The sequence below is a fragment of the Babylonia areolata genome, chromosome 7, assembly GCF_041734735.1.
Source record: "Babylonia areolata isolate BAREFJ2019XMU chromosome 7, ASM4173473v1, whole genome shotgun sequence".
NCBI classification, from domain to species: Eukaryota; Metazoa; Mollusca; class Gastropoda; order Neogastropoda; family Buccinidae; genus Babylonia; species Babylonia areolata.
Genome location: NC_134882.1, coordinates 10,637,221 through 10,662,381, shown reverse-complemented (window position 1 = coordinate 10,662,381; position 25,161 = coordinate 10,637,221). Strand labels below are relative to the sequence as shown.

General features: G+C 39.1%; 1 protein-coding gene across 3 annotated transcripts; it reads left to right on the top strand.

Annotated features, from left to right (window-relative positions):
• The first annotated feature begins 122 nt into the window (after positions 1 to 122).
• Positions 123 to 25,161, top strand: LOC143283698 (serine/threonine-protein kinase PLK4-like). 3 transcript variants are annotated; one of them, XM_076589938.1, is made up of 17 exons: positions 123 to 303; positions 2,252 to 2,347; positions 3,830 to 3,925; positions 4,947 to 5,174; positions 6,989 to 7,077; positions 7,614 to 7,846; positions 8,408 to 8,469; positions 9,038 to 9,261; positions 11,481 to 12,393; positions 13,103 to 13,207; positions 13,807 to 13,946; positions 14,371 to 14,486; positions 14,994 to 15,127; positions 15,710 to 15,804; positions 17,550 to 17,679; positions 18,758 to 19,068; positions 20,399 to 25,161. In XM_076589938.1, exons 1-17 carry the CDS (start codon positions 241 to 243, stop codon positions 20,523 to 20,525), a joined length of 3,162 nt encoding a protein of 1,053 aa, XP_076446053.1. In that variant the 5' UTR covers positions 123 to 240; the 3' UTR covers positions 20,526 to 25,161. The 3 variants fall into 3 exon arrangements, with proteins under 3 accessions (XP_076446053.1, XP_076446054.1, XP_076446055.1); XM_076589939.1 differs by lacking the exon at positions 123 to 303 and adding an exon at positions 393 to 717; XM_076589940.1 differs by lacking the exons at positions 123 to 303; positions 2,252 to 2,347; positions 3,830 to 3,925; positions 4,947 to 5,174 and adding an exon at positions 6,006 to 6,028.

The following is a 25,161-nucleotide window of genomic DNA, read 5'->3' as shown; positions in this document are numbered from 1 at the left end:
ATACAAATGATAAACAGTAATAACTACATAAATACAATACAAAACACAATAACGGATAATTTTATACAGCATCTAGTCATACTTATTTCACTGCGGGATCAGATTAGTGTCATAAGCGCGTCTTTTGAGATTTTTGAAATGGCGCATTGTGGCTCGATTAAAGTGTGCTTTCGGTGGATCAATGTATTGTTTTGGGTCGCACAACCAAGGAACATTGGTTCGGTGTAACACGAGGGTATAATGAATCGTCTGGCAGCGAAGAATTTCGGTGCTAAGCCCAGAGCTGGCGGCGAAAGTATCGAGGTACGTGAGGTGTCCGTTAGAGAATGAGATAAGAGAAGATAACTCATATTACCACAACAAGTTTGTGCATGCTGGAATCTAGAAAACAGGCTGCTGTGTTTGATCGAAAATCTGTTGACAGTCGTGAATGTTGAAATAGTATTGTTAAAAAGGTTAAGCCAGATTGTGATTTTGTGGATGACTAAAAGAAAAGTGACGCAAGCTGACTGTAGACTTCATTAAATTCTGCAGTGCCCGTGTTTATTGTGGTGCACAATGATACGTAATGATTCACACGCATGCTCTATATCGGAGGATGGTCGTAGAGAACGATCATCACATGTAGAAGGAAAGAGAAAGGCTGGAACTGCCAGCGTCATAAGAAATCAAAGTGTTGTCATTTGAAGTGTTTCTTGATTCACCATGAGTTTAAACGTGAGTCATAAAGTGTTGCATTTAAGATTTATGATTTTATCATTTGTGAGGTCATGATCATGGATGAGTAACTTCAGTCAGTCAGCGTTTCACTGTCGTGAAGTGTATCATTGTATAGATCCATACTACTGCTTTTAAACTAAGGTTTCCACTGTTGACTGGATACATTGACAGATGGTTCTTGACTGACATTATGGTATATTTCATGTCTTTTTAATTTCACCCAAGATATAACAATGTACTCATTGTACTGTTAACTTAACTTGGTTGAGATTTTGTGTGTTTCACTTTCAGTTTCAGTGTCTATGTATGAGATTGCTATCATTTTTATTTTTATTTTTTACAGTTGAAGTAAATAATTTATTTATGACAAAAGTGTAAATTAAATGCTCGTAGCTTAGTAATAATATTATTATCATATGAACATTTTTTTTTTTTACATTGATTGATGACAATCTTTCTTAGAATTAATAACAGTTGTACTTATTCTGTAATCAACTGATGTGAAAAAGTATTGATTCCAAGTTACTTGCCTTTTGAATTTATTGTTTTTATAATAATACTTAATTTAATAGATGATACGACTCAGTGCTAATCTACATGGTTTTCACAACAACAAAGTTAGAATGGACATTTCCAATGAACAGAAATTTGGAAAAATGTTAGTTTATTAATATTACTAAATGAATATTTTTTATGCTACAGTATTTTGATATTTTACACTTTTAAGCCTAGTTATGCAGTTAAATAGTAATTATAGTATGCTGATTTTCTTTTTCTTAGAAAAACATGGGTGATGTGGTGAAATGGTGATGCTTAGGTATTCTTGACCATTATCATGATTATGTCACTGAGCAACAATCCCATAATATTTGATATTGGAAGGTCACAGTGATTTATTTAGTGGAGTACTGTCTGTCGATTGTTATCATTTAAAATTTTGTATTATATATATATATATTTTTTTTTTTTCTTCTATGATTATGATTCTGTGAATGAGACTGAATTCTGTTTAATGTTGTTGGCTTTTTATGTGTGTGTACGTATTGTTCGTTCTTTAGTTTAACGTCTTTTCACTGTAAGTGATAATAGACGAGGGAAGGAAAAAAATCGATTGGGAGGGTGGGAGGGTCGGGGGGGGGGAATTACTGTGTACGCATACGGGTAAGTGAAAGTGTGTGTGTGTGTGCGCATGATGTATGTGTGTGCTTGTATAGCATTAGCCATAATTTAAATTGCATAGTCATAAGTAATAGTTCTCTAATCCCTAACTAAGTCAGTAAGTGTGTGTGTGTCATTCACTCATTGTGTGTGTGAATGAGTGTGAGGGGGTGGGGGGAGGGGAGGGGGAGAGGTCAGGGGGGGTAATGTAATTTGTGGCCTATGTGTGTAGCACTGTGTGAGGTATGCAATATGTGTTTCACTGTGTGAGTGAGGATCACTTTGAGTTTGATCTGCCATTCTAAAAATGATATAGTAACTATGTTGAAATATAACAAAATAAAATAAAATCAAAAACATTTCCCTTCAACAGGATTACCAGGTCCTCAATCTTCTGGGCAAAGGTGGTTTTGCTTGTGTGTACAGAGCAAGATCAAACAAAACTGGTCAGGAGGTGGCGATCAAAATGGTGAGACACTTTCTGACTTATAGTTAAATACACTTAAAATTCAAGTTATTGTATCAAATGTATGCATTGGTCAATACACATGTATGTAAATGATTCATGTCAGAATTTTCAGCTTTCTTTCTGTTAGTGTGACTGATGTGGTCGTGAGGAGGAGTGGAAATGGACAATTATATATTATATATAAATTTTTTTTTTATATGAAGTGTGTAATTTGCGTGTGAGAACTATGTGACAGAAAACTCTAGTTTTTGACTCACTTGTGTAAACAATGTGAGTCTTAAGTGAAAACAATGTGAGTCTATGTAATGACCCGGTGTTCTGTTGTCTGTGTTTGTGTACTGTATGTCTGTCTCAGTGTCTGTCTGTATGTATGTCTGTGTGTCCGTGGTAAACTTTAACATTGTCATTTTCTCTGGAAATACTTAGTTGATTTGATACCAAATTTGGCACAATAGCAGATGATCAGTTCTTTCCACACAGTCTAATTATAATGATATTGCATCCCTTGGAAGGGCACAGAATAGATTTGAATATTTTCACCAAAAATTACTGTTACATTTTTCTTTTTTATTCACAAAACTTGGCACTTTTAAAGTTTTATGTGACATTCTGACACACTGAACAATAGCAGGTCATTAATATTTTTGTTGCTGAGAATGGATCTTCATTTGTTCAGTGTGGAAGTTACATTTACACACACACACATCTCACAATGTGCCTGTTAATGGGATGTTATACTTTATAGGCTGAAAACTAATTATTAGTAAGGGAGATGATTTCACTCATCTAAAACATTACATACCGTTTGTGTTCCTTGTGTGCGTTACTGCCGTTAGGGTTTGACTTGTAAATGGGCATGTGTGTGATACTGTTACTGAATGTTAGTTTGTTACACACACACTACAGTAGTTTGTTACACACACACTACAGTTCATATATATATAATTATTATATATATTCAAGTTCAGTTGTTCACATTTCTTGTTTCATTCTCTTAAGTAATGAAATACTGAAATAATCTTCAGTTCAGATTGTCCAACAGTATTCCATTGCTTCGTCATTTTGCCCATTGATGTTTTCAGATAATTATGATGTATCTTTTTTATGCAAGCATCATGTTTGCAATGAGGGGAGTGTTTACTGTATGGGAGACGTGTCATTCAGTGATTCACTTTCTTTGTATAAAATACTATAGTATGATACATACATCATGTGTAAAAGGTTACATCCTAGGGGATTTTAATTTAAGCTGAGGGGTCAGTCCATGCTTTGGGGAGCCTTGTTTTGTTGTTGCTGCCATGTATACAGTCATGAGTTCGGCTGCAAGATCCAGGTATAATGAATTCAAAGGAAGCAGGGTACTTGTAATTCCATCATTTTTCAATAAGAAATTGAAATTTTGAACATTTCTTTGTTTAACTGATAGTGATACTTTGTTATATGTATTTGTTATACAGATTGTTATATGTATTTGTTATACAGATTGACAAGAAGCTGATGAAAGCAGCTGGCATGGTTGCAAGAGTAAAGAAAGAAGTAGAAATCCATTCACGGCTGAAACATCCATCCATCTTGGAGGTATAGTACTCAGTAATAGTAGAATAACAGATTTATGAAAAACAGCAACAAAGTTTTTGTGAGTTTGTTATCATGAGTGACATGTAGTCTTTAATTATATGTCTTTCTACTTGTTGAAATGATATTAAGACACTAAGATAATAATGAATTAATCTAACTAGAGGTAACGAGATAGTATCATCATCATGTCTATGTTGTACATACTATAAATTATAAGCTTTCGCTTGGTGGTTATCACGTCTTTAAGTTTAACTCCTGCACTCAGTGATTTTATGCAAGAGTTTTCTCTGCTCCTGCACTCTGATTTAAGCAAGAGTTTTCTCTACTGTCAGTTAAACATGTATACAGCACTAAAGAAGGGATGGAATCCATCATTCTTACTTCTCAGTGGACTTGGTGCATCAGACTGGGTCTGTTTTCTTTTGACTGTCTCCTGCAGTAGACAAACTGTTGGTTGATGATAAAAGTAGAACTCAGCTGCTGTCACATGCAGCCAGCACACTTGTGCAAAAAAAAAAAAAAAAAGAAAGAAAGAAAGAAAAAAGCAGTATGTCCAGCAGCAGTTAGTCAGGATGACAATAAATTTTATTGAAAGATTCGGTATATGAACACAGAACAGTTCTAGTGGTAGTTATAAAGACACTAATAAGTGATTTATGCTTTTTTGTTTCATGAGGCTGGTGTATGTGCTTCTTCATAAAGTGCCATCAAAAACATAAAAAAAGAACTCTTGACATGTGCTGATTACTGAAAGCACTGTTTTTGAATTTTATTGCAAACAATTCATTTCTTTTGAACTTTCTAATATTGCAAAGGATGATATTATTTTGAATCTGTGGACATCAATGTATGATTGAATTTGATTGTGTTTTCTTATTTTATTGTTTTTTAAGATTATTACTGTTTTAGTGTTTCTTAACAGTTCCAGAACTTTGAAAGTGGTAATGATATGGCATTTATGTAACCTTGTAAAGGATGGTAAATAGAATCCCCCCAAAAAATCTTTCTTACTTTTTTTCAGCTGTACAACTACTTTGAAGACACCAATTATGTGTACCTGGTGCTGGAGATTGCCCACAATGGGGAGTTTCAGCGCTACCTGCGCACCCAGAACCGCGTTCTGATGGAGAAGGAGGCGCGCAAGGTGATGAAGCAGGTGGTGGAAGGGATGCTGTACCTGCACACCCACGGCATCCTGCACAGGGACCTCACCCTCTCCAACCTCCTGCTGACCAAAGACATGAACACTGTGAGTTTCAGTTTCAGTTGCTCAATGAGGCATCACTGCTTTCGGACAAATCCATGTACGCTACACCACATCTGCCAAGCAGATGCCTGACCAGCAGCGTAACCCAACGCGCTTAGTCGGGCCTTGAGAACACTGTGAGCTTTTGTGTAGTTGAACTGTTGGTGGCAGGGGGTGGGCAGGGCAGAAGGGGGGGTGGGGATTGTGATTATTCTAGCTTGAATTGTGTTGTCTTTTTTTTTCTTTTTCTTTTTGTCTTGTTTTGTTTGGGACCTCACCCTTTCCAACCTCCTGCTGACCAAAGACATGAACACTGTGAGCTTTTGTGTAGTTGAACTGTTGGTGGCAGGGGGTGGGCAGGGCAGAAGGCAGGTGGGTGGGGATTGTGATTATTTTAGCTTGAATTGTGTTGTCTTTTTTTTTCTTTTTCTTTTTGTCTTGTTTTGTTTGGGACCTCACCCTTTCCAACCTCCTGCTGACCAAAGACATGAACACTGTGAGCTTTTGTGTAGTTGAACTGTTGGTGGCAGGGGGTGGGCAGGGCAGAAGGGGGGGTGGGGATTGTGATTATTTTAGCTTGAATTGTGTTGTCTTTTTTTTCTTTTTCTTTTTGTTTTGTTTTGTTTGGGACCTCACCCTTTCCAACCTCCTGCTGACCAAAAACATGAACACTGTGAGCTCCTATGCAGTTGATATTTGGGGGCAGGGTGTGGGCGGGGCAGAAGGGGGGGTGGGGATTGTGATTAATTTAACCTGAATGGTGTTGTCTTCTTTTTTTCTTCTTTTTTTCTCAATTTTTGTCTTTTGATTGGGACCTCACCCTTTCCAACCTCCTGCTGACCAAAGACATGAACACTGTGAGCTTGTGTTGTTGAACTCGGGTGGGGGTGGGGAGCAGAAGGCTGGATGGGGATTGTGATTCATTTAATTTTAATGGTGTTGTCTTTTCTTTTCTTCTTTTTGTGTTGTTTTGTTTTATTTGGGACTTCATCATCTCCAACCTTTTGACCAGACATGCACACTGTGAGCCCCTTTGTAGTAGAACTTCTGAGGAAGGGGTGGGGGTTGGGGATTGTGATTGATTTAACTTGAATGGTGATGTCTTTTTTTTTTTCTTTTTTTTTTCTCCTGCTATCAAAGACTGAACACTGTGACCTCCAATGTAGTTGAACTTCAGAGGGTGGGGTAAAGGTGTGTGTTAAATCTAACTTGAATGGTGGTGTCTGTTGTTTTTCTTTTTTTTTTTCGTTTTTTTGTTTGTTTGTTTTTTTATTTGTTTTTGTCTTGTTTGGACCTCACCCTCTCCGATCTCCTGTTGACCAAAGACATGAACCCTGTAGTGTGAGGTCCAATGTAGTAGAACTTGAGAGAGTGGAGGGGATGGGAGGAGGGTGGTGGTGGTGGGGGGGTGGGGGGGATTGTGATTGAATTAGCTTGAATGGGGTGTCAGTGTGGGTTTTTTTTGCTCTGTTTTGTTTGGGACCTATCCTTCTCTAACGTCCTCCTGTCCAAATGAATGCTGTGCTGTGATGAAGAGTAATACAGATACAAATATACAGTGCAGTGCAGTGCAGTACAATACAGAATAAGCATTGATTGTGGGTCTCATGAGAGAGTGACAATGACTGAATGAACTAAACAAAGCAATTTTTAGAGTTTGATAATTATATTCCAAGAGAGAGTGTTGTTTTCTTGAAAAATCTGCAATGTTTAACAATTTAAAAAGGAAAAAAAGGTGAAATTGTGTTTAATTTTCTTTTATAGTGTTTGATTTTGTTTTTCTTTTGTTTTTCATCTCTGTGATATTTTATTGACAGAAAATAGCTGATTTTGGATTGGCAACACAGCTGACGGAGCCTGAGGAAAAACATTTCACAATGTGTGGGACGCCAAATTATATCTCCCCGTAAGTTTATTTTTCATTGGCATTTCTTTTGTATGTTGTTTCATTCTTGGTAAAACTAGGATTCTCAGTTTGAGACACCAGATGTTATTCGGTGTGGTTCTGTTCTGTTTAACATCAGACATTTGAATTAATAATTTGTGCAGCTAATAAAGTTTCTGTTAGTCCATTGACTGCCATTCCCGTAGAATTCACGACAATAGTCCTGTCACTGATGAGGTCATGAAAAGAAGGGAAATAACTTTGGAAGGCTGAAAATTCACACATTTGATCTAGAGTTGTATTTCTCCAGACCCTTTTCTCAGTTTTTGGCTGATTGCTCTTGACTTGTGACTTGAAACACCACTTTCTGCTTTTTTTCTTTTTTTTCTCCCATTTGATTTTCTCCCATTGATTAAGTTATAACCGATATAGCCAGCAGCGCTTGACAGTTTGTGTTGGTACGTGAGATTTCAACACAAGCTGACAAGACTGTTGACGTGAAGGCAGACCTTGGAGGTGATTTCAGTTGCATTGCCTCCCATGTCCTCCCTCCACAGAGAAGTGGCCATGCGACTGGCTCACGGTCTGGAGGCAGACGTGTGGTCTCTGGGCTGCATGCTCTACACCATGCTGGTTGGTCAGCCCCCCTTTGACACGGACGCTGTTCGCAGCACGCTCAATCGGGTCATTCAGGCAGAGTACGACCTGCCCTCTGACCTCTCGACGGAAGCGCGAGATCTTATCCAGTGTCTGCTTCGTAAGAACCCAAAGCAGCGGCTTCAGATAAACGGTACGTGTCTCGGTTCCTTGATTATCGCCAATATTATAAGCTATAGACAGAGGCTTTCCAAGTGATGCACCTTTCATGCTACAGGTGTTTTGTAGAAAGAAACAAATTCACATGTTTATGGGGAAAACCTGGAGTTTTGTGTAGACCTGTGTGTCTTCTGCTCTGCAATTCTTATGTATCTCCGGCTGTGGTCTTGGCGCTTGTCTTTTTGGACAAGACAATAAAAATTATGGAAAATAATGACTGAAAAGTAGGGAACGGTGTTGCTGCTCTTTGGTGTTGTATTATTCCTGGAAAGTGCAGCTGCTGAATATCTTATGGGGAAAAAAAAGAATAAGAAGAATGTAACTTAAATGATACAGTACAATGCAGTCATTTCATTACAGTACAGTCGTTTGTCTGTCCAGATATCTGTCGTTCATTTCCTCTTGCCATTTTCCAATCTGTTTACCGGTAGTTTAGTCCTAAGTCCTGAATCCTCCTCTTAAGTGTGTTTCCTTTCTGTATGTTCTTGTACCATCATTGTTTAACATGTAATTTCATACCCATTTGTTTCCCCAGATGTCCTCAGCCATCCATTTATGACCAAAAAGCCATTTGTTGCCTCCACGAAAATCGCACAGGTAAGCAGTCTTTAAGTTCTACAAGTGAGTACAAAGACTTGATTGTTGAGCTCCTTTTACTGAATAGTTGATGCATTGCTTTGATATTCTGAGCTGTGGGTGAAAAGGGATGGTAAATATACAGACAAAATAGTTTCCGGGTAAATAGAGGAAACAAACACTTTGTCTTTTAGAATTGAATAAAAATTAGATATAAATATTAGTTTCTTTTATAAATTTAAGTTGAACAAAGAACTTTGACTGCTGGAGTGGAGTGAAGACAATCTTGAATGAAAAAGAATGTACTGACATTTGTCACCTTGTGAACACAAACAGGGACAGCACAAAAGAGTTACACACAAAAAAAGGACTGAAAAATCAAGAAAGAATAGACACAGAATGTTATGGTTTCAAGACTATGGATGTACCTCTTGTAACAACAGTAATGAAACTTGCGCAGAGAGAAATCAAAGCACTTGTAAACACACCAGTCATTCACAGGCATGCATATCTCTTGTCATTCAGAGGAATGAAAGATACAGCTTGTGCCCCTTGTAACGATCCACAATGTCAGCTGTCGTGTCTGCAGGCGCCGGAGATGTCGATGGACAGCGGGCGAGGCACCATCGCCACGGTCAGCTCCACGCGGTCCAGCTCCAGCAGCCGCAGGCATCCCATGCCGGCCTTCCCCATCCAGGAGGATGAGGAGCTCTCGGGCTGCTCGGGGGATGATGGAGCCCAGTCACGCCAGTGGCCTGGAGGGGGACACAGGCATGCCCATCCTCCTTCCCCTCCAGTCAGAGACAGGGAAAGGTCAGTGGTTGCCGGTCAAAGCGTCTTGTCGGTGATAAACAGCAGTAGTAGTGAGTGTAGATGATGTCCGAACCATTCTACGGAGGCTGTTTATCATATCCAGAACACTCAGGAGAGACTGTTTATTATGTCTAGAACATTCTGTAGAGACTGTTCATGATGTCCAGAACACTCTGTAAGACTTTATGATGCCAAGAATATTCTGTAGACTGTTTTTGATGTCCAGAACATTCTTGAGAAAAGTGCTTCAGCTTGTATTGTTCATAAAAAAAGAAAGAAAAATTTTCAGTGTTGATAAAACTAAATTTGGTGTGTAAAAACATGAACTTTGTTGTTATTAGATTAAAAAAAAAAAAACATCCAAAAAAAACCAAGCTGAATTGTTTTGATGATAACCGTATTTTCAGTTTCCCTTCATTCTGTTGGTCTAAGTGCAATGTGAGTATGATAATTTTCAGAAATTTTTTTATCTTTCATGTCTGATTATAAAGTATAGTTGTTGCAGTGCAATAGCTGAGAGGTTAAAGCATTGGACTTTCAATCTGAAGATCCCGGGTTTGAATCCCAGTAATGACGCCTGGTGGGTAAATGGTGGAGATTTTTCCGACCTCCCTGGTCAACATTTGTGCAAACCTGCTAGCGCCTGAACCCCTTTGTATGGATATGCACACAGAAGATAGAATACGCATGTTTAAGATCCTGTAATCCATGTTAAACAAACATGGATTACAGGATCTTAAACATGCGTATTCTATCTTCTGTGTGCATATCCATACAAAGGGGTTCAGGCGCTAGCAGGTTTGCACAAATGTTTCAGAGTGTCATTGCAGACCGAGATGAATTCCGGACTCTATGGTCTGTTGTGAGGATGCTCCTTCTTTTGTCCCACGGACAGGCAGTTGTGGAAAGAGGTTTCTCTTTCAACAAAGAAGTGGTGGCAGACAATCTCAGCAAAGTTGCTCTGAAGGCCCACAGAGTTGTTTTAGATCATATCCACAGTGTGGGAGGAGTGGAGGAGGTTGTCATTGACAAAAAATTGCTGGTATCAGCTTCAGGGGCATGGGGGAGGTATGACAGATACCTCACTGAGCAGAGAAAGCAGAAGGAGGCAGATGGGAAAGTTCAGCAGAGGAAGAGGTTGGGAGAAGAACTGACCACACTGAAGAAAAAACTGAAGACCAGCAGTGATGAGGCACGTCATCTCCTGGAACAGGCTGACCGACTGAGTTTCCAGGCTCAGGAGCAGAGAAGCTTCAGTCTGATTGAAAGATCGAACACCATGCGTTTGTTGGCCAAAGACAAAAAAGATGAAACTGAGAAGGTTCAGCAGGACATCGACAGAGTGGAGGGAGAAATGAAACTGTGTTAATTTGAAGAACAGATCCTGATCCCCCCCCCCCCCCCCCCACTTATATTTCCAGTAATGCTTAGTGTACAGGTATCAAGACATCTTGTGTGTGCATTTGTATTTTTTCTGCTAATTAATTGTGGGTGATAGAATTTCTGCTAGTAGTGTTCACTATGTAGGCATCAAGACATCAGGTGTGTGTTTTTGTTTCTTTTTATTCTTTTTTTTTTTTCAACGGACTTTGTGTGTGAATATCTGTATTACAGTAATACTCAGTGTGCTGGCATCAAGACTCTTCTTCATGTGTGAATTTTCTTCAGTTGTGAGTGACTGTATTGTAATATTACAAGACACTTCATTATGACTTTAAATGAGCCCTTGATCATCAGAAGACTTCAAAAAATGTCATGGAAGACATGTACAGGTATGATTATTATGTCTCCTATTAACTTTGTAGGTCCTTACAAAATACTGAGATGGTCCTTATAAGTCCTTACAAGGTCCTTACTTAGCATAACCTGAAGTCCCTGGGAACCCTGTGTTAGTGTTTGGTGGGTTATGGAAACAAGAACATAACCAGTATGCACCCCCCAAAAAAAACAGTATAGCTGCCTAAATGGTAGGGTAAATGAACAAAACAGTCATACACATATAATGTTACATGTCTGTATGAGTATGTATTTGTGCGTGACTGAAACCTGATTGAATGACACAGGAAGCAAATGATGAGGGCCCAAATGGTAGTCAGGTAGGCAGCCTGTTGTGCAAATGACTCCGTGTTGGTAAAGTGCTCAGAGCTTAGTTTATGAGTGGGGATAGGCTTTTTCAAAATAGTCTCATTCATGTGTTTTGATCTTTCTATTTCCCTCAGTGTGCCAGGGTCGGACAGGACTGCACAGAATGGTCCAAGAAGTGCAGCCATTGCTCAGCAGCCACTACAGACAGGCCTGAGGAAAGCGGTTTCCTACGATTCCAGTCTCCACAAAGGACACACTGACAGCAAGCAACACCAAGGGCATCGTGAAGCCAGTGCCAGCAAAGCGCTCTGTAACGGTGCTGGTGGCCAAGCGGTCTTTGACCCTCAGCGCTACCAAGAGCACGCTGGGACTCCCAGCTCCAGCAGCTGGTCATTCAGCGCCTCCTCCATCCACAGCGCCGGCAACGAGCACGGGGTGGACGGCACTTCTGGGGACGCAGCTCACCACCCCCACCTGCACAGCAAGGACGGTCACCGTGACCTCCACCACCACCATCAGCACATGGGGCAGCAGAGTCAGGGCTGTGAGTCGGGCTTCTCCTCCCAAGAGGAATTCAGCCTCCAGGCTACGCGTAGAGTTTTGGACTTTGAGTCGGAGTCGCTGCAGAACAGTCTGCATGACAAGACGCCCGTGGGAGGAGGAGGTGGAGGGGGAGCCGCCAAGGACATGCCTCCTCCCAATTTTCAGACTCAGGAACTGCTGCACAAAGTGCAGGCCTACCTAGGCCAGTGTGAGTCACCGGCAGCCAGGAAGAGCTCCAGAGGCAAAACAGCAGTGGCGTTGCCTGATGGTTCCGTGGAGTTTGGAACCCCAGAAAGAACTGGCAAAGTGTGCTTGACAGAGCAGGAGGTGACTCAGTGTGAGAGGGACGATGTGGTTGACAGTTCCAGTCCACAGCACAGCAGCGACGAAGACAAGAAAAGAGGGGCCAGCAAGGAAGGCTCTCAGCAAGATCCTGGTCGGCCTAAGGAACCACTCAGCACTCAGCGATTGAGACCGATCCGTCAGAAAACCAAGAATGCTGTGGTAGGTTTGGTTTAGATGGTCTCCTTAGCTTTTCTTTCATGTTTGTAAATGAAGTGAACATTCATGATTACCCTGATTCTGTTGTCCATTTCGGTATGTGCATTTGCATAAGTGTGTGTGTTTGTGTGTTGTATGTGTCTATTGCAAAATTTTAAATTGATATTTTTTCACTAATATCATCAGTAACAGTCGGTAGAGGTATCTTTTTTGTCAGGATGATTGCAAAGTAACAAAGTTCCTTCTTGTCATCTTCTATAAATGCACACATATAATACTGGATTGACTTTCATTTTCACAATGTGATAATGATATTTCAGATTTGGAAATTAATACATTTTTTTTTCTCAGAACCAGTGGTGATGTTAGTATCCTGTTAATGATATTAAGTGTTTGTTTGTTTTTTGAATAATTATGAAAAAGTAATTTGTAAAAAACACACTATCATTGTATCAAGATCAGACTGATTAATCTCATTGGTTCAGTTTCTAACAATACTCCATACTTGATTCTGCCAAATGGTGAATTGAGACCTCTTGGAAATAAATTTGTGCATGAAAATGGACAGCTTAACATTCTTTTAGCATTGAATTCTTCTGATTTCAAATTATAAATAGCTATCTGCTTTAGATCGATGACAGTTGACTTCTTGTTATCCATATGATATGAAATTTGATTGTACACACCTGCAACTCATGTATTTGTTGCACAGGTGAACATCTTGGAATCCGGAGAAGTGTGTATGGAATTTGTGAAGAACAAGGGGAGAGAGGAGAGGGTGGTGGAGGTGTTCTCCATATCTTCAGATGGGCAGCAGGTAATTCAGTGTGCACCTACACGGCTGCAGCATTTAACTGGTTTCCAGATAAGCAGTGCTTTTGGTGTGTCATACTTGAAGAGTATCTTGTGACAACTTTAAGCATAATGGTTTGATGTTTGCTGAAAACACTTTCTTTTGTTTACCAGATTATCAGGTTTTGTGGTGATATGTGGATTCTTCTTCTTCTTTTTTCATGGGCTGCAATTCCCACGTTCACTCATATGTACACGAGTGGGCTTTTACGTGTATGACTGTTTTTACCCTGCAATGTAGGCAGCCATACTCCGTTTTCGGGGGAGTGCATGCTGGTTATGTTGATAAATCTTAAGCTAGCTCATTCTTCTTCTTCATTGCGCTATGTCAGTTTATGAAAGATTTCATTTAATTTGTCTCACTCTTCATCATTGTGGTTTGTTATATATTAAGATAATTCCAGTGGAAGTCTGTGATTTTTTATTCCATACTTTCTTCAGGTTTTTGTTATTCCCCACTTGATCCCAGATGTATATATATCGTATATATATATATATGATATACACACAATAGTTTCCTGGTGGATTTGTGACACTGACAGTGACAGGATGTTTGTTGTGCAGATCATTGTTTTCCATCCAGGGGACGGTGGCAGGGGGGTTGCGATTGGAGAGGCGCCACCCTCTCCCCCTTCCTCTTGTAAAACTTTCACCTTCAGGACTCTTCCAGACAAGTACTTCAAGAAATATCAGTATGCAGCCAAGTAAGTTACTTTGATCTGTCAGGTTCCTGTCAATGATCCAAGATGTGGAGATATTTTGAAAGGTGTTTTTTTTGGTTTTTTTTTTTTTTTTAAGATTGAAAAAAAAAAAAAGCTTCAACACAGTCTTGATTCTAAGAATTTTTAGTATGATGTCAGTACTCCTTTAGACTTTCTTTTCAGAATGTCAAAGTAACGCATATACCATCCTTCTCATGGAAGGAAAATGGAGTTCTTGGCATGCCTGTAATTTCATGCTTGCTGTGCTGTAGGCTGGACTACAAGCAACAGCATCAAAGTCAAAGAATCTGTACTTGTATTATGTCTGTATGTGTATTTGCTGGATTTTTTTTAACACAAAAGTCAGTGTACCTTGCCTTGTGTATCTGTGTGTTTGCACTCCAGCCTGTGTTTCTATGGGCTTCAGGTTTGTTGGCCTCGTGCGCTCCAAGACTCCCAAAGTGACGATGTACACGGAGAGGGCCAAGTGTATGCTGATGGAGAACCAACCCTCACCTGATTTTGAGGCCATCTTTTATGATGGTAAGCTGTAGCACGAGAGCCTACTTGAATTCATGGATGTATTTGTTGTGTTTAGTGACTGGTTTATGTATTTGTTTATTCACAGTGGAAAGTTTGGAAAAAATAATGATATTAGCATTTATGGGCATTATACATCTAGTATGATCTACTTTTCAGCTTAATTTTGCACTAGGACCGTTAGATTAAAGCAAGTATTGAATTTGATGCCATTACAGAGAGAAGGAGAGGATTGGCAAATATGAAAGAATTAAGGAATTATTCTGTGCATTGTTGTGCCAGCTTTCTGATTGTGTGGAGCTTTTAAGGTGATATTGAAAGTCAAGACTTTATGGTTTGGGCACAGGGCATTCACAGTATTGTTGCTTGAGTCCTAACTATGCACAAATTACAGCAAAGTCATTACGCAGAACATGCACTGATGACAAACTAAAGTTCATGACCTGCTTGCACAGTATCTTCAGGTGACTAACTTGTTTCCATTCAGTTTTGTACCTGTGTGTCGCTTAGGTGGGAAGTTGTCAGTGACTGCCAAAGGAGTACGCATCGTGGAGAAAACAGGCACGTCGCTCATATTGGACTCTGCCATGTCTAGTCAGAGGCTCTGCCACGACACTCAGGAACTTGTGGACTACACAGAAAAGGTACTGGGCCATGGTAGAGTATATGCATTGGGAAAACCAATTGATTTAGAGACATAGGACTCGTGCATTACACAGAAATAAATACTGGGGCGAAAAGTGAGTAGAGTGGGAAGGCTTATGGTGACTAGTGATGTGATGAATGCAGTAGAAAAACTGTCCTTTCTTTCCATGGACATTCTTAAAAACAAAGAAAAAAAAAGTGGAATCCCTTTTCTCCTCATTGCCCTCTTCCTAAGGATCTTTGCCTCTGCTTTGTGTAGCTTATATTGTGAAAAAAATTCAACAACATTGCCACATCTACAGGCATGATGGCAGCATGTATAAAACATAATCAAAAAGATAAGAGGGATGAGGAAAATGGAGTTAGGGTGGCAGAAAGACTTATCACACACGCACACATGCTGACATGCGCACACCAACATCGCAAATGCTACAGGACAAGGAAATCTGCCACTTCTTTATGTCTCAAAATTCGTCTGAAGTTGTCAGATCCCTTTTTGTATAATTGAAGATAGCGATGACACAGCTGCATGTGCAGTGGTGTTCAAGCAGGGTGTGTGTATGTGTGGTGTGTGTTGACAGTGTCGCCAGCAGTGCATTCAGCTGGACTCAGTCATATCAGCAGTGCAGGGCAACGGACTGCTGAAAGAACAGCTCTTTCCAGTCATTGTTGGAAGGTGAGTCATGGAAGTATTCCATCCTTCTTGTTTTGTTGTTGAATGAGTACGCAGCCTTCTTTGGACATTAGTCATATTAGTAGAGAAATTGCTTAAAAAAAGGTTGATGAAAACACAAGTTTAATCCTCCATTTATTAATTTAATTTGAAGTGTCTGTCATATGATTATTATATATCTGTGATTTATTAAATTGTTTGATTTAGTTAATCCATGAACATATCATAGTTGAAAATGACTTTAACTATGACTCACTGTGACTGGCAGGGAAGGTAAAGGAAGTCTGATATTCCTGCTTCGAATTTTTATGAAATAAATAATAAAGAGGTTGTTTGGGGTTTTTTTTTTGTTTTTTTTTAAAATCAATAATGAGTACTTTGGAGAAACTGAAACCCTTGAAGGAAGAAATGAAAGGTATGTCATTTTTGGACAGATGTTTTGATGGTGGGAGTGTTTGGAGGAATATCCTAAAATCCTCTCACAGTCTCAGTGTTTGAACTTCATAGCATGTGAAGAACATTCCAATTGCAGAAGTTAATCCATTTAATTAAAAAAGAAAAGTATTATGGTAAACAAATCCTGAATTGAATTTTTAATATTTCATTTTTTTTACCCCCTAGGCTGCCAGTATGATGAGATAACTCGTCATCGCAAGCATGTACGCTTCGTTGCCACAATGACGACATAACTCGTCATCGAAATATTCTGACTTTTCCCTGGTTTGCAGTCAGTTCGTTGACAAAAATATTGGTCACTTTAGCTTGGGGAATCTTTCTAGATTCTGTTCATAGCTAGAAACACCATCTACGTCATGAGGCATTCCTTTATTTGAACGTTTTGGTTGGGTTACCATCGCAGTGTTTTGCCTGGCTCCTTTCCTTGCTCGGTCAACAAAATGTCGGACTGACGCCATGCTCAAGACATGTGATCGTGGCGAACTAAATCAACCAAGATTGCTTTCTTTAGCTGATGCTCAGAAAGAATTGAAGCGTAAATTTGAAGGAGAAGACAGTGATGAACATTTATTGGACAATTTGATAGAAAATAAAGGGAGCAATCAAGAGAGTGGTCAAGATATGACTATCAGTGAGTGATGCCGGCTGTAGCAGCCGACAGAAAGTGACCGAATTGTTAGCAGGACACAGTGTGAATGATTTTCTTGGCACTCGGCCAACGCGGTCTGATGAGAACTGGATAAAGTGATCATGTGAGAGGGGTGAAGAGGAGGGAGGTGGAGACTGAGGGGTCGTGGCCTCACATCCATATTATCACTTGGAGAAGTCACAATGCATTGTGTATCTGTCTCTATTTATTTATTTATTTTTTTTATTGTGGCTGTTCTAGCATGATTTTGTGTTTGCAGATATCCATTTGTCCAGAAAATATATTTTAGTGCAAATTATCTGAATAATGTTCGTAATGAACAAGTTGAAAATGTGACAAAAAATAAAACACTTATTTCAAAACAACAGCATGTCACTAAAATATATATAAAATGGGAAAACATCATGTGCTTTGTATTCTTTATTCATTTAGTGATTTACCTTTCAGAAAATATACTTTATATACTTTTATGGGTCTTTCTCCAATAACAAAGAGCACAGAATTTTAAAAAAAATTTATGCCCATTTTTTTGTGAAAAGACCATGGCAAATAGATTTCACTTAAATCTTATTTTACTGGCAGCGAAAGGGTTAATTGAGTGTTGGGAAGTGTCATCCATGTAGCTGTTACTGTCCCATTGCAGGCGGCCCAACTCTGGGACAGACTCCAGCAGCAAAGGGAGCTCCAGTGCAGGCAGCACTCAACACTTGCATGTGGTGGATGACAGTGGTGGTGGTCATCCCACCTCCCTGCCTGGCAGGTCTTCGCCTGTGGTGAGTTAAGACAGGGGACTTGAGATGTGGGGATGTTTGTGGGAAGCTGAAGGGCTGGAAGGCGTAACTAAGCCATCTTAAGAACACTAGATTTGCTTAGCATTAATATTCTACACAATTAGCACAGACTTTGGAGGAGAATTCTTAAAACAACAAGCATGACAGCTTATGCAACCCAGCTTAGCGGTGTAGAGAACGCGTTTGCCCCAAGGGAGAAAAAACAATTTTCTAGTTGAACTGAGCGCTGAAAAGCAAAGAAAGACATGGTGGCCCTATTTTGATCCCATGTCTTGGAATGGGTTACTGTAAAGGTTTTCGTTGTCACCAGATTCATGTGTAGCTCTCATTGGAGGGATGTGGTGGTGGCGGTCTCCACTTGAAAGGAGATGATCACTCAGTCTGGCTCCATGACAAAGCAGTTATTATCATCCATCGGGAGCTTAGCAGGTGGTGTCTTGCGCATGTTGAATCAGACGAGGCCAAACTGAACACCACATAAGTGACTCAGCAGTAACGCACGGTCTCTGGTCAGTGGTGTGGCTTCCTGGCGACCTCATATCAGTAGTTCCCTGTGGACTGCTGGAACGAAGTCCGCAGCAGACAAGCCTGAGTGCGACTGTGTATTAGAGACTCAGAATTAGCGGTGTTTAAGTAATGCCACTGAGACGATTGATACTATGGGGCTGCAAAAAAACAACAACCAAAACTAAAAAATGTAACGAAAGACTTAGCAGTAATGTTCATTTTCTAGCATTTACAGCAAATTTCTGATATATTTTTAAAAGACATTTTTTGTATTCTTGCTGCAGATGTAACACAAATAAATCATTGCAGTATTTCTTTTTGCCCCCATTGCACATATTTTTCATCTTTTTTTCCTTAACTATGGGTGGTTTGGGTTTTTTTGTTAACCGGAAGTCACATATTTTTCTTTGAGAAAATTACAGAATCCTTTTCAAGAAGTATTGGGTGTCCTATATGGTGAAAAGGATTTCCTTCTTTTGAAATATGATGGATATGCATCAACTCATTCCTATAACCCTCCCCATCCCCCGCACCCCTGTCCCATCTTTTTCAGGTTCCCTCGTTCAACAGCACGCTGGTGACGTTGGTGACGGACGCTGACAGCCCTCTTGGTTTCCAGGGCAACAGCACCCTGGACAACACGCTGCTGTCAGCGGTGACCACAACCTCCTCGGAGAACAGCACAGCACTGAGGGCTCCCGTGTCACGGGAGGTGGTACAACACATCTTTGTGCAGGACATCGGCTGGGCCTCGCAGCTGGCCAACGGGGAGATCTGGGTCAAGTTTGTGGATGGCACCCAGCTGGGCATGAAGTCCTCGGCGACCACCATCACCTACATTGACACTGCCGGCAAAGTGACCAAGTGAGGAGTTTTGGCAGGGCTTTTTTTTTTTCTCCATTTTTTTCTTTTTAGGAGAGAAGTTAAAAAATATAATGTCCTGTAGCCTTTTACGACCGTAGAGGCAGTAAATTCATATTCATTCTTACCTAGTGCTGGGCTTTAGCCCAGTCCTCACCTTCTGCCGTTTTCACCTTCTGTGCTGGAAGTTGGGTATCATTTACACCTGGGAGGAGTGGGGAAAATTGGGGTGATGCCCTTCCCAAGGACACAACATTATGTCGAAATGCAGCCTCAAACTCTGATCACTGAAGTGCTGGTTTAAAATGTTCACTATTTGCTGGGGGAAGATGATCTGAAAACCACCTGTCATATTTGATGATTTGTTGCTGCAGATTTGATTTTTTTTTTTTTTTTCAAGAAGAAAGGAGGATGACTTAGATATTGGCAAGTTACTATCACAGAATACAGGACTACCATTTCTTGGTGTACATGTGTCTTCTACAGTTCTGGTTTGTTTTCTGAATTAAAACTGGGTAGCAACGATTATGTAATATAGGACTACCATCATTTGGTCTACATGTGTCTTCTAGTTTGTTTCAGTGTGGAAAAAAGAATAAAGAATGAAGTAATATATTTGCAGCGTACAGAATAAAGACTACCATTTTTTGATCCACATGTGTCTGCCATTTTGTTTCTGAGATGACAGCAGTGTCTAAATTCCACTCAGCTGAACAATATCTGGTGTCTACTTGATGTTGCTTGGCTTCTTGATGTTTGCTTTTCTCTTTTATTTTCCACTGGCAAGAAAAATAAGGGTTTAGGGGGTATATGGAGTATATGAAAATGTTATCATTATTGATTGATGTTTTTTTCATTTTATGCTTTTGTGTTTTGTTTGTGCATGTTTTGTTTTTGTGTTTAGTTGCATGGAATTTGGGGGTTTTGTTACTGTTTAACTGCATAGTATCTATGTTTTGTTAAGTTGCTTCACTGCATAAATAGTCATTGTGTGTTTTGTTAGCCAGTGTAAAAACTGCCTAGTTTGTGCATGTGTTTTGTTAGATTGTTTAACTGCATAGTATATATGTGTGTTTTGTTAGATTATTCGACCGCATAGTATTCATTTCTTGTCACATTAACTTACAGCATGGTATGTTTGTGTACATTTTTGTTTTGTTTTGTTAGATTAACCACATAGTATGTGTGCATGTGTGTGTTTTGTTAGATTGTTTCAACTATGTATGGTGTGTGTGTGTGTCTTTCGTCAAATTATTTAACTGCATACTGTGTGTGGGTTGACTGCAGGATTTGTACCTGTAATCACGTACATGTTTGTGATGACTGTCACCAGGTTCCAGAAGAGCCATATGTTACCGGAGGTGGTGAAAGTGCGACTGGAGAAGCTGCCCATCGTGTTGGAAAACCTGCGCACACGGTCGGTCGCTGGATCCACCGTGTCAGCTCCCTCCTCCGTGTGAAGGCCTTCTTCTCTTCGTTGTTTGCAAACTTTTCTCCAGCATGCCCCAGGGATCGCAGAATGCTCAACGTTTTACATTTTATGTGCATGCGTACTTCTGATGTAGTTCTTGCCTTTTAAAGGTTTTATTATTCATCAAAACTTGAAAGAAAGAGAATTATAAAGTATGGATGCAGTCCTCAGATTTCTCTGTATTTGGTAACTAGTATTCCTTTTTCTTTTTTAAGTTGCAGACAACACCCCTCAGAAAGAATATGGTTGATAAATCAACCAAAATCCAATTTAGTTGTTATGGAAACCATAAATAAGGCTTATATGCAAGACAGCTGAGGTGTGTTTTGATAAATATGAGAACAACCTTAAAGATAGATGTTGATGAATCTGATGGTCTTTATGTATTCAACTGGACATTTGGATCGGAACTTGACACTCCTTAGAGTTTGAACACTTTCCCAGCCAAGGATGGCACTGGTTTGGTGGGTCAAGGACATTCTGGTACCTAACATCTGCTACAAACTTTGTTGAGAGAGGGTGCTTGGTACTTCAAAAAAAAAAAAAAAAAAAAAAAATCACAACACACACAGGTGAAAAGGGCTCTAAGTTTCAGATTACACTCTTAAATTGCTGCATCAGCTTTCCTGAGGAATCTCTTGCAACTTTGTATACTTTCGGTTTTTTCTTTAAAGTTGCTCTTTTTTTTATCAACTAAACAAGCATCTGCAAGTATATAAAGCAAACAGTATTACAGTGCTAGTGCTATGAAAGTATTATTTGTCAGATCTGAAGGGCAAGCAGTCGGGAAATTCACAGCACCTGACTGAGTGTCAGGTATTTTCAAGAATTCGGCCTGATTGACTTGTCTTCCTTTTGTATTTTAAAGTACTTGATTTTTAAAAAGAATTATTTAAACATGTGTTTTGAATAAGATGATTTAGAAAGCTATTTTGAAATATTTTATGATCTATTATCTGAGAATTTAGTATGCGACAGTTTTTTGAGTCACAAGAAAGAATGAAGTGTATATGACGTGCATGATATTAAGGGTTGTTTTCTTTTCTTTTCAGTTGTTTGTAAGTATAGATTATGTTCAACTTCTTGTAAATATAAATGTTTTTGTAACATTTGGTGGAAATGTCTTGTTTCAGTATGGTGATAACTCTTTATCCCTTGCTTTCATTCACTCTTTCTTTATTCTTTTTACATATCTCATGTGATCTCTCTTGTTTTCTCTCTCTCTCTCTTTTTTTTTTTTTTTTTTTTTTTTGCCTGCTTTTGTTTCACTTTGTTTTGTTTCTTTGTTGTCTGTGTACCCACCTGTCTGTCACTTCTGTTGCATACTGTCTCTGTCTGCTGCTTTTGTTTCACTTTGTTTTGTTTCTTTGTTGTCTGTGTGCCCACCTGTCTGTCACTTCTGTTGCATACTGTCTCTGTCTGCTGCTTTTGTTTCACTTTGTTTTGTTTCTTTGTTGTCTGTGTGCCCACCTGTCTGTCACTTCTGTTGCATACTGTCTCTGTCTGTTGCTTTTGTTTCACTTTGTTTTGTTTCTTTGTTGTCTGTGTGCCCACCTGTTTGTCACTTCTGTTGCATACTGTCTCTGTCTGCTGCTTTTGTTTCACTTTGTTTTGTTTCTTTGTTGTCTGTGTGCCCACCTGTTTGTCACTTCTGTTGCATACTGTCTCTGTCTGCTGCTTTTGTTTCACTTTGTTTTGTTTCTTTGTTGTCTGTGTGCCCACCTGTTTGTCACTTCTGTTGCATACTGTCTCTGTCTGCTGCTTTTGTTTCACTTTGTTTTGTTTCTTTGTTGTCTGTGTGCCCACCTGTCTGTCACTTCTGTTGCATACTGTCTCTGTCTGCTGCTTTTGTTTCACTTTGTTTTGTTTCTTTGTTGTCTGTGTGCCCACCTGTCTGTCACTTCTGTTGCATACTGTCTCTGTCTGCTGCATTTGTTTCACTTTGTTTTGTTTCTTTGTTGTCTGTATACTTGTCTGACACTTCTGTAACACACTGTCTCTGCTGCTTTTGCTTCACTTTGTTTTGTTTCTTTGTCGTCTGTGTACTCACGTGTCTGACACTTCTGTAACAGACTGTCTCTGTCTTTCTTGTGCATGCTGCCTTGGTCTGTCTTAAGCCTGTCTCTCGCTTCACCTATTTCATGCAGGCACTTATTCTTGCATGCCAGCACAAGCACACATGGTTTCTCTCCAATTGGTATTAAAAAAACAAAAAAACATGTCTTTTTTTTTTTCTTTCTTTTTCACCTATACTCTCTGTCACAACTTAAGACTCATTATCCAAGCAAGCTGGCTGTGATATTCAGTGTGTCTTCCCATGGAGTTTGCTTGTGCTGTGATGTGTCGGCGAGTGAATGCAGTGACTGAAGTGCTCAAAATACCATGCGCTGTTGAAGAAATCTTCATTCAAATAGTTTTCTTTGGGGGAGGTCTGCTCTTTTTTTTTTTTTTACTTTAATGCCTCTCATTGATGTGTTTTTTTTTTTGTTTTTCTTTTTCTTTTTTTAATTTCAGGAAACCACCTTCCTTTCACCTTTCCAGATTATCTCTCCATTCCAGCATATTCAGTTTTCCTTCCTTGCCCAGTTGTTTTGTTGTTTCTTGTTGTTTGTTTTGTTTTTATTCTCTGTTCATAATCAAGCCAGAGTTGTTTGAATCCTGATGATTTTTGTCATCACACAACTTGTTTGAAAATACCATTGTGCCTTCACGAAGGATATTGACAATTAGATAGGGAGTAAAAACAAAACAAAAGAAATCAGAATTGTTACTTGCCCTCTGTGTCTTCTTCCCCACATTTTTGTAAGCAACCATGGACAGGATCTTTTTAGTTTTCCTTTCATTTTGTTTGAGTTGCCTGTGACAGACTCAAGCGGTAAGAATCAGTTTGATGGGTTATTTCTGGCATTGTTGTGGTTTAGTGGAAAGGTTTAATTAACAGAAACTGGTTTTGTGACTCTATTCTAGTTCTCTTTATTCATAGTGAGTTGATTTTTACAAGATTTGTTTAGAAATGAACAAAGGGATTTTTTGGGGTATATTTTGTTGTATTTTCACACCCATATGATCAGTCTGCTGTCAACTTAGATCACAGCAACAATAAAACACCAGCAAGGATAAAAAAAAAAAGAAAAAAAAGAAAAAAAGAACAGTTTTTGTAATAATTAATTTACAGTGACCAGGGTCATTGTTAAGATCAGTGAGTCCCATGATACTGAAAATAGCAATCACAACAAATTGACGTAACTGAAAAATGGTCAGTCATATCTTTGATTATATTAATTTTTCATCATCTCCCCACCCCCTCCATTATCTGCCTACAAAATTTGTAGTTAAGTCAGCCTGGTTATGCGTAGGTTTATGAACATTTTTAGAATTTTACAAATTATTTTGTGACCATGTTCAGTGTTGAAGAAATTGAAACTGAGTGTGTTAAAATTTGGTATGGAAAGGAATGTTGCTCCTGTTGTCATGCATTTGTTGACTGTCTGTGCATGTTTCGAGTCGCACATGTCATATTTGATGGTGCTACAGACTTGTGTTCATTCCTGTTGGTTACAAAGTTTTAAGATGGTCTTTGACTTCTTTCTTTCTTTCTCACTTTTAAGATACACATTTTGATGATTGGACCAAAGGTGTTCTGTGTATCTGTGAACTGCATTTAAGACATTTTCCTCCTTTCCTCCCCCACATTCTCTAACAGATCAGATGTCAGAAACATCCAAAAGAAATGATTGACGTAGTGTTAATGCATAAACGTTAGAGGAAAATAAAAATTTAACGATTATAGCAGGTATGTGTGATATCTGTCAACACAGCATTGTCATCAAAAAAAAAAAAAAAAAACAAAAAAAAAAAAAAGTGCTAACTCTTTACATTGTGAGAATAAAATAAAACAAAGCAGTGGAAGGATATATTTATCCTCAAAATAGCCTTTTGCATGTCCTCAAAATTATAAAGTGTTATTTGCAAGGTGTACATCAAGGTGTACATCCTCATTATGTAACAAGGAATGGCAATTAGGTTTAGCTCAGCAGGATGTCATAGTTATGTGAGAAAAAACAAACAAAAAAAAAACCCTCCAAGATAGGGATCCATGTTGGATGTTTTATTTTCAGTAAAGTCAATAACAGCAATATCTTGATGGATCTGACCAGATTGAGAAGTATATTTAGTCCTTAAACAAATATTACAGTACTGCTTCATTCTTGTTGATTGATAATTATATAATACTGCTTCATTCTGGTTAATGAAGGATTATTATACTGCTTCATTCTGGTTCACAGGTTTGGAGAAGTGTCTGAGGTATGAAGGATGAAAGAGGGTTGTTTACTTGCATTGTTTACTGAAGTTAGAATTAAAATCAATTCTTGACTCATCCTTTTTTTCCCCCTTCTAAAATATAGAAGCTTAAAAAAAAATCCACAGGAAATGTTTCTGTCCTGGAATAATCAGCAGAAATTTTCTCTGCTGTTCACGTGCAGACTTAATGTCTTTACTCCCAGGATTACCCAGAGTAAACAGAAATGGGAGAAAATATTTGGCTTGACTATAGTCATTGTTTTTAATGTGCTTGTTGTTCCAGTTTTGTGAAAGATGCTTTTAGATTCTGAAATAAAACTTAT

Bases quoted from the DNA above. Each gene is read 5' to 3' on its own strand.
- LOC143283698 (XM_076589938.1), top strand. From the start codon at position 241: ATGAATCGTCTGGCAGCGAAGAATTTCGGTGCTAAGCCCAGAGCTGGC. The intron at 15,128-15,709 runs GTACTGGGCCAT...GTGTGTTGACAG, and splicing joins TTGTGGACTACACAGAAAAG to TGTCGCCAGCAGTGCATTCA. The intron at 17,680-18,757 runs GTGAGTTAAGAC...CATCTTTTTCAG, and splicing joins CTGGCAGGTCTTCGCCTGTG to GTTCCCTCGTTCAACAGCAC.